The sequence below is a fragment of the Branchiostoma lanceolatum genome, chromosome 10 (genome assembly GCF_035083965.1).
Source record: "Branchiostoma lanceolatum isolate klBraLanc5 chromosome 10, klBraLanc5.hap2, whole genome shotgun sequence".
NCBI classification, from domain to species: domain Eukaryota; kingdom Metazoa; phylum Chordata; class Leptocardii; order Amphioxiformes; family Branchiostomatidae; genus Branchiostoma; species Branchiostoma lanceolatum.
In genome coordinates this window covers 10572675-10582283 of record NC_089731.1, presented here as the reverse complement: position 1 = coordinate 10582283, position 9609 = coordinate 10572675, and the positions used below count along the sequence as shown (strand labels likewise).

The window sequence follows — 9609 nt, the reverse complement described above, 5'->3', positions numbered from 1 at the left end:
AGGGACTTTCCATTGGTAAAGGTCAAACCCAGTCAGTGACCTCGGACAATAAACTGTCACAGGGACGCGACTTTACAGAATAAAAACAACTTAACTGTGGGCACAAGTCGGCAAACGGGAAGATATCCTTCCTTTATATATCCGTTCTTAGAAGAGAAGTGGTAAATAATGCGTAAAGGTTATTGGAATAGTCCATTAAGAAACAATGTTGTGTTTGGGTACCGGAAGTTCACTCAATTTACTCACCATCAATTAAGGTATGATATTCTTTAATATTGGGAATATCCCTTTTTTATATATCAATTTGAAATGTCGTCTGCCCTGGAAAGCTAAGGTATAGGTATCATCACAGTTATTTGTCACCCATTTACCCACTATTCTAAATGGCAGGACCCCCACTACATACATTTGTGAATACGGGGAATTCTCAAGGGGAAGTCCCTGGTAAAAAAGAACAAACTAGCTACTGCGTTTAAAGGACTCGGGTTTTCCTCATATCCTTACTTGTTTCTTCTCAGTCGTACAACAGGTGTGTAAGGATGGCTCTCCGCCCGCACGACACCATACAGTGTTACCTGGTGTACACCCGGCGCGGACGGACCTTTTACCTGTCACCTGGCAGGAGGGGCAACAAAATCACCGCCAAGCAGCAGAGGGAGAAGGGTAGGGGGTATTTCCGTTCCTATACTAATATCTCATATAAAACTAATCTCTTAGCAGGTGCATGGGTACGATTCGTTCTGTATGTCTTTTTGAGGTGGCGCGTACGTTTTTTTTGGGGGGGTGGTGTTTTTTTGGTGGTGCGCTTTTTCCCTATTCTGAAATGTCCCGCTCGCCAAGCACACCACTGGATGCGTCTAACAAACGGAAGGCTGCTAAGGTAGACACGATCCGTTGTTGCAGAACGGTCCACCAAAGCGGTAGCTCAGCAAATTTGCAACACAGAAGGGTCAAAGGGACTACCCCCTAGAAACGGGAAGTGGCGGGTTGTATTTCATGCATATTATACTTGGTAAACGGCTGAGATGTAATACAGGTACATGTATGCTACAGCTACAGTATAGTTGATGCTACAGCTGATTTGACCATGTGTATCTATCCCATGGTCGTTTTGTCTTGGAAGTTTTGAAAAAATTGTCAGATTTGATGGAATTTGAGCTGAAATCTACCATTCAATTTAGCAACATTCTTCAAATTGTATTTTAGCTGCAGTTCTCATGCACACCTACCAGTCGGCAGCCGGAAGCGAGACTAAGGTGATGCTTGAGTTCGGAAACGGTGCAACTGTCGCGGCAAATTTCTATCAGCCACAACTGCCACTGACACTGGTGAGATGTGCTTTTAGAGTACAGCTGTCCGATTGGTGTAAGGCAATTAAAAGAGCATGTGCGGATGATGTGATGGTAGAGCTCGAGATAGAATCCCTTGGAAGTAGATTTGTCCATAAGTGATAGAAGATCCCGCACGAAATCCTACATACTGTCACTGAAACCATTACGTCTTCTCACGAATGAATTGCCGAAACTCAATACCTGATGATCTGTAATCGTCATTAAGAGTGAAACCTTTCGTTTTTGTTTTTAAGAAAAGCACAAGTGTAATTTGATGAGATATATGCATGTGTGCAAACAACAAGGTAACGTTACATGTATCAAACTTGAGTGTCTTTTGTTGACAGACGAGAGACGTGGATGAGATTGACGGAGCCGACCCGCCCCCAGCGTGCCTCTTCTGTTTGGAGCCTGCCTACGGCAACATGTATCGTCTGCGGTCCTGTCAGGACAAGCGATATTACGTCACCATCAGACGAAACGTCGCCGTCCTGAGAACGCTCAATGACCCGGATGTGAGAGAAAGAGATCAGATGTTCAGAATCTACGACTGAAGTGGCGGGAATGATTTACTTTTGGCGCTAATTCTACAACAGTATTGATCGATCGGGTCTATTGCAGTTTAGCCAATAACAGACTGGCTGCAAGTGGCTCTAGCTGGTTCCGTCCGCCGTTTTTCACGGTCTTTTGTTGTATTTTTCTAATGGAGGTGTTCGACAGGTGGATGAGGTTACGGAATTACTCCGTCGAACAAACGCCTCACGGTTACTTTAACGACAACGGCCTGACTTAATAAGAACATTTGATGGTCCGTCATATGCTTCCGGTTTTTCGTTTGGAACCAAAAGCAAGAATGGTTTGCAAAAGAGAAAAAAGGAACTTTAAGACAGGCTTGTTGTAAACAGGTAGTATTTTTGTAAGACTTGTAAAAAACTACTTATATCAATCATGTCATTACAAGCCCTTTGCCAGGTGCAAAATGAAACTGCTAAAGAGAAAAGCAGAAGGAAGTGAACGTCACGTGTGACCGAAAATGAAAAAAATTGGTTATGTTGACTTCATAACCGTTTCACTGCCAACAGAAACGTTCTATTCCGTCGTTGGTATGAGAAAAAGCGTCCATTGTTCTCTAGATATAATAGAAAAACAGCCGTTTTGTATTGCTTGCACAGTGCGGAAATACACCTGTGCTATTAGGACGCAATGGGTATAAAACTTGAAAATGTACATGCAGGTTAAGGTAAGGCTTACATAGAACAGATAAATGTTGTGGCAAATGGTTAGAAATATCTGTCCGACTTGTCTGTACTTTCTTCGTGTGTGGTAATTTTCAGGATATGGTTCCTTAACTTGCCAAGGAACCATTTCAATGCGTGGCTTATTATTGAGTTTGAAATTATAGCTGTTAACTAAGACTATACCAAGCAGTGTTATTAGTTTTATCGTTTGAATAAAGGTAATATACCCATATATGAGGATTCCTTGTTGATATACATTTTGCAATCCCTTTGTTTGTACGTACGTGCGTGTGTCTACCTGTGTGTGTATGCACGGTGTGTCTGTGTGTGCATATGTGTGTGTGTGTGCATTTGTGTGTGTGTGCGTGTATGTATGTGTGTGTGGTGTGTCTGTGTTTGACGTGTGTGTGTGTGTGTGTGTGTCTGTGTTTGACGTGTGTGTGTTTGTGTGTGTGTGTGTGTGTGTGTGTGTGTGTGTGTGTGTGTGTGTGTGTGTGTGTGTGTGTGTGCGCGTAAGCTGCAGGTTATGAGAAGAGAAAATTCAGTATTTTCATCAAACCCAACACCCCTTTTTTGCATGCAAATTTTATTGATGAGCAAGAGTAAGAACTTGTTGTGAAAGATATCATTCCATACAATTATAAAGTAGTAGCCACAGTAGATTTTTTACATCATTTGTCATAGCACATAATAAATAACACATTAATCTATATTGCTCTAAATAATGTATGATGCAGACTGTATGATGCAGACTATACTATATACTATAATCATGTTGATATCAGAACATTTGAGACATTCTGAAATCCAAAAAAAGTATGACACATATGATTCACATTGACTTAACAATTAATACTAACATACATAGAAAAAGTATCTTACATATTGCACAGCTTTTGAATATACAGAGGGTTTATTAGATTTTGTCCAAAGCATTTACAGAGATTTTCATTCTGGGCTATGATTTGGGGTTTCATATTTTTACTTCCATCCTACAATGACCAGTGACAATCTCATAGCCAAATAGATGATGGGTTGGCAAAAAGTGACAAGTCACATTCAAAAGAATAAACAGTATGTATATCTTCGAGTTTTGAAGTCTTGGTATTATAAGGCCTCTAATTTTCAGAAAGATATGATTGTGCTTCATGCTTTGAGTGAAAAAAATGAATGGGTTTACTTAGTAAATTGACTTTAGAACCTAAAATAATGCCAATAAAACCCATGAGTTGGATGTTTAAAAAAGATCATACCTTTAGTATTAAAAAAAAGATCATACCTTTAGTATGAAATTAAAGCATATTCTATATGTGAAGTGTTGAAACTTCTACTGCCCTTCAGCACATTGCAGGAAAATATTTACAAAAGATTCAAGTTGAGTGTCCTCATGCATGTAGTTCTTGAAAACTTAATTAATTTACAAACAGCATTTATAAGGGGGTATAGACTAAGTGAGGAAATCGTTTTGTAAACATATAAAAGGACCACTATATAACTAAATGAATCAACTTGAAGTCAAATCCATAAGCTGTAACCGTAAGAAGTTAGAAAGGCAACACTCATGTAACTGTGCACTTCTTATGTGTCACACTACATAATATATCTAATTTGAAAGAAATACTATGAAACACACATTCTCTATTAACTTGCCTGCATTCTGGTTTTCCTACTGTACAGCAAATTATAATGAAATTTGAAGTTCAATCTAAAGTATGTTGTTGTAGCTATGTTTCAAACATTTAAACTAATGGCTCAATCCTTCACACATAAAGCAAACAAGCTTTGTTTCATTGGCAAATCCATCCTCAAAGCATGAAACTCCTCAACTCATTGCAAATACCTTTCTCTCAAAATAGAAGACCCCCTATGATGCTAACTAACTTGATCATGAACGAAGCAATATAAGTCTTCAAGACCCTGGTACTTTAATAATTGATAAGTAAACAAGAACCATTTGGCTGGTCAACCTTAACTGAGTACAGAACATTCTATTCTACTCCTCCAACCAATTAGCATGCCTTACAGACAGAAAGTGTTATGTACAGCAAAAAACAATACAACAGAACTGTTCCAACTTTTGATCCTGCGGACGGTTGTTGCTTGAGATGGCTTAAGACGTCTACGGGATGTAGACTGGTGGGTTCTTCGGATCAATGTAGGCCTTGGGGAAGTGACGGGTCTGACGGGCGCCGAGGTACTTCGAGTACTGTCAGAAATAAACACAGAATTAGTCGTCAAAGGAAAAATGTTTAATTCAGCATTGCAATTGTAACATCTTCCCTTGTGCTAATCTTTCAGGTAGAAATTGAGATAACTCAGGCTTAGTGTTGTATTCATATTCATCTGAATTGGGTGAGGGGAATTGAAAGTGATGTTAAACCAGCTTAGCTCACTAAAGAGCTATTCTTCCACCGGTCATGACAGAGAAGACAGAAGCTATGTACAGTATTTACAGGTTCAGTGTAACAGGGCAAATTCCCTTAGTTTGCTCTTTTTGACAAGCACAATTAGCAGAGTGGATCATAGCTTAAAGTCTCGTCCTAAGGACTGCAACCCTTTCCAGTAGCATGCATGTCGGGTGAGTAACAACAGCCAAGACCTCCTGTTTCAGATTCAGGGTTGCTAACCAAAGGAAATTATGTACACTATGACTTTCCCTTCACACAGTAATTTCTTCAAGCTCAAAAGTACAGTCATATTCTCTGTTTGCTTAGAATATGTAGAACCCAACAGCCAGACTCTGGAGATTCTAATGAGAGAAAAAAGGAGACAAGAAATACAGGCCTTACCATCAGGTGGACCACAGTGTAGTATGCATAGCGGATCTGGAAAAAAAGTAGAAGATCATGGCACAAAACTGCAACTACAGTCATTGACTTCTGACCTTAAAAAACTTTTTAGTTCTGCTTATTTAGCATATTTCATAATTGTATACTGTATGACATAAGAGTGAAGCAATATAATATGTTTTTTATAAGTCACCACATGTTCAATACATCTGACCTGTTCTAAATCTTATACTGTATGCACAATTCTTTCTAAATGATACTGTTTTTTTAATGAATCATTATTGGGTGTGTGCATCTCTCTGACCTCACGTCTTTTCACAATTATCTAGCACAAACAGGTTCACATTTCTATACATGATAACTTGGTATCTTCATACTGAAGAGACAAGAAAGATGACAAAATTACCTCTCTGTTCTGGATGATGTAAACAACTGCAACAAACAGGCCCTGAAACATCACAATAAAATGAAATTAAGAAAAGTTCAGAATTCATCAAAACATCTCCAGCTCCTGAACCAAAGCCATTGTTATGCAAGTTAACTTCAGTTACTATTATCTTGCATATCCTACTACCTGGATGTCTAACCGCATTCGACGTGTAAAAGCCATGATCTAATTCATATTTAATCCATATTTCATTGATTACAAGTACTGTCCAATACAATTATCATGATTTCATGCATGGTTATTAGAGATTTGATATCTTGGAAGCAAAACTATAAAAACATCATAACCATTTGAAAAGAAATCTACTTCATATTTGCAGACAGCCATTGTTTTAGCATACATGTAGTGATAACATTATTAAAGAATTTTCTTTTATTGTGGGATAAGCAAAGTGTCTACTACACTTATCAAACCCAAGAAAATCATTGTCACATTGCAACCTAAGTTACCAACCAGGAAAATCAGAGAAAGGCCAAAGAAAACTTGGGTGGCATAGTTCTCGGTTTCCATGGCAACCAAGCCCAGAGTCCAGGAGAGCACAAACAGCGGCAGCTGCAGGATGTTCCGCCAGATGTAGGTACTGTAACCAACCAAGACAGCTGTCAATCATAGCATCAGTGGGCAATTAACTATTATGTAGTATCTTAGAAAATTATGTGTCTGAATTATCAGAATATGATGACCAAACTCAAAGTGACTACTGATGTATTTTCTGGATCATGATATTTTGTAACAAATTATTCATGTTTGGACAAATCACTTAGTCTAGTATTCTTAATCAGTCTATAGTAGTGCCTCCATGCATGATTTTTCCCAACACTTATATGACATCATCCAGTGAGGAGGTGTGGACAGTTGGATTTAACAAGACGGTTTTATCACTGAAGCCTTGGGTACTAGCCTGAGTGTCATCCTAGTTAGTTACAGGGCTCCCATAGTCTCCCTTTACCAACCAATGGTAATTGTGTACTTTAGACAACTATTTCTTTTTGCCAAATATCAGAGAAGACATATCATGCAAGACATAGTTTGAGATGTGTCATGCGTTGTTGAATATCAAAAAATAGACTGGCATGTCCTGTTATGAAACTGTAGGTTTGAATGAAAAAAATCCTCTATCTCCTTTTAAAGTTTCAGTGATTCCAAATCTTGGTACTAATTACTTTTCATTAATTACTTACTGCATCCTCTCTGTGTACTTCTCTGGCTCCAGCAGGGCCTGCCGGTCCTCCACATACACAGAGAGACTGATGATCACCACCGTGATCTGTGGGGGGAACAAAATATTCATTATCAACTAACCCTGCATTTCAGATACAGACATGGAACACAAAACATTGGACCTTTAAGCACACACCACTGATTGAATTCATTAAACTTTAGCAAATGCACATCTCACAGTTTGTAACAGTGGAAAAAACATGACAATGAATGTAGCATTATATCCCTTTCACAGTCAGAATAACACCCAAAAATACCGAATTAATGATAAAATTTGTACGTAATACAAAGTAACTATCTTCTAGTCCATCCTTGTTTTGCCTTTAAATGTCTTCAAAATTATATTTTCTGAATTTATGATTTTTCCCTATATCACCTTATCATGACATCAAGCCATGTTAAGGAACACTTTATTCCAGCATATGTACACCTACCAGGCAGAGGACAATCTCCGGGATGAACAGGGACCAGTGAAGCCCCTGCTCCCAGGACACCCAGCAACTGGAACATACAGGTGTTAACCGTAAGCACAAAGTACCTTAAGCACAAACCACATAATAACTTTCATTTTGTACCTTTATCTATAACAGTTACTGTTTCAGGATGCTTGAAATGTTCAACTGTATTAGTAAAACAAAAATTTCAGGAGAGCTTAATGCACAAAATAGTGCATCCAATTTTTAGCTCTTACTTCTTGATTATGGTTTTGGACGATGTTATGAAGAAAAGTTAATGAAAGAACTACACAAAATAAAACAAAATGTTACAGTAAAACATGACATACTAGTTGGATGCCAGGAACACGTCTGACTTCCAGGGGATGGTGATGGCCTGGATGAAGAGCGGGATGATCCAGCCAATCACGTGGTAGAGCAGCCACCAGGGCGTGGCCTTGATGCAGTCCATGTACAGCTGCATGGCGCCCACCATCAGCCAGGAGAAGGTGGCCAGGAACAGGTAATGCAGCAGCACCGCCTTGAACTGGCACGTGTCCTGAAGCAGGTGGTAAGGTCTTATGGTTTGACAGAATCAAAAGGTTTTGGGTTCAAATTCCTAGCAGGCCCCCAAGAACGCCCTCTCAGATAGGACATAAAGTTTGAGGTCCCGTGTTTGAGAGAGCCACACCTCGAGTATGATTGAAAAAAACTCACTACTTATTGAAAAGAGTAGGGTTCCTTCCAAGTGTGAGTGGCTCAAACCTATTGGGCTAGTTTAATGCAGCTTGTACCTACTGTACAAAACTGGTGTTATAACTAAAGGCAGTTTTTGGTTATGCAGAACAAACAGGGACACACTCAAGTTCACATTCTTCAACCTTGTGTCCATCACAAATGGTAACAAAATATATGTCCATGAGATGGTAAGGCATCAGTTGTAATATAATATGACAACTGAAATGGAGTGAACCTATCCATTAAATAACAGATTAAGTCTGTTACTTGTTGACTTTGGTGACCGTATATTAAACACTAAATTATTTGATGTCGTTACCCAAAAGATGAAGATCTTGTGGCTGCCAGGGAGGAAGGTTCCGTTGACCCCGCTGACAAAGATGGCGCTGGCCATCAGCAGGATCACCAGGAACTTCTCCGCCACCAAGCAGCGGTTGGACAGATACTTCCTGTAGAAGACAGGGCAACATTCTAGCAAGTGTGCATGGTACATAATCATTTTAGTTATTGTGTCACAACACAAATTTCCTCACTTCAGTCACAGGTGAAAATGAGTACCTAGCTTCAGTTAGGGACTTCTCTTGGGACGTTAAATGGAGGTCCTGTGTTTTTGTTTTTTATAAAATTAATCGTTCTTTTTATCAATTTTCACAAACATAAGATAAATATACAGACAAAATAATACTGGAAGGATATGTGGAAATACAACAACAGGTGCTGTCTTCCAGGATAGCCACACTTTGAGAATGTAAAATAACCCACCACTCTAAGGTGCCCTTCCCGTTGTGAGCTAGTGGATCAAATGAATCTGTCCAGATATGAAGCTTGTACTGTTCATTAAAAACCTGGTGTGTGAGGTAGTTTACCAGGTATGCAATACAAACAAACAGACAAACAAACAAATCCCACCTGAGGAGGAGGTGTGACAGGAAGGCAGCACAGGTGCTGATGAGGCAGATGATGGAGCCAGCCAGCGGCAGCGAGCTGATCCACACCTTGTTGATCACAGTCTGTACCATTCAACACAAAACAAAACCTTCAGTCAAAAGAAGGGAAAATGGGCTCCGTATAGACAAAGGACCCAACTTTTAGCCAGGCCCTCACAAGCAGGTATGAATCCCTCTTTCAACTAGAGAATTGAAGATTACTTTTAAGTACTTTTAGTTCTGCTAGCCTTATGAAGTCAGTGATATCACATAAGACATAACTTACAATACGTTGATGAAGCTTAGACATCCAGGTAATAAGATACGCCAAATATCACTGCTAACTCAAGCAACTCGACAAAACATAATCCAGTTGCTTGAGTAACTATTTTTGGTGTAAGACATAACAATTTTATTGTTAATATGAGTCTCAGAGAAGAATTCTTATTTCTAATTTGTATCAATATGTTGCTTTCCTGCTGGG

General features: G+C 39.2%; 2 protein-coding genes across 2 annotated transcripts in view; one reads left to right on the top strand and one right to left on the bottom strand.

The window, feature by feature from the left end:
- Positions 1-418: 418 nt before the first annotated feature.
- LOC136443627 (uncharacterized) lies at positions 419-2818 on the top strand. Its single transcript, XM_066440943.1, has 3 exons — positions 419-663; positions 1207-1328; positions 1679-2818. The coding sequence occupies exons 1-3, from the start codon at positions 540-542 to the stop codon at positions 1883-1885; spliced, it is 453 nt and encodes a 150-aa protein (XP_066297040.1). The 5' UTR covers positions 419-539; the 3' UTR covers positions 1886-2818.
- Positions 2819-3332: 514 nt separating this feature from the next.
- Positions 3333-9609, bottom strand: part of LOC136444072 (adhesion G protein-coupled receptor B1-like) — a 28913-nt gene continuing 22636 nt past the window's right edge. The window contains exons 28-36 of the mRNA XM_066441544.1: positions 9109-9209; positions 8519-8648; positions 7812-8020; positions 7462-7528; positions 6988-7073; positions 6260-6386; positions 5765-5806; positions 5359-5394; positions 3333-4775 (exon numbers count right to left, since the gene is read on the bottom strand). Of these exons, the coding sequence (XP_066297641.1) occupies positions 4689-4775; positions 5359-5394; positions 5765-5806; positions 6260-6386; positions 6988-7073; positions 7462-7528; positions 7812-8020; positions 8519-8648; positions 9109-9209 (885 nt within the window). The 3' untranslated portion in view covers positions 3333-4688. The remainder of the gene's footprint in view (positions 4776-5358; positions 5395-5764; positions 5807-6259; positions 6387-6987; positions 7074-7461; positions 7529-7811; positions 8021-8518; positions 8649-9108; positions 9210-9609) is intronic.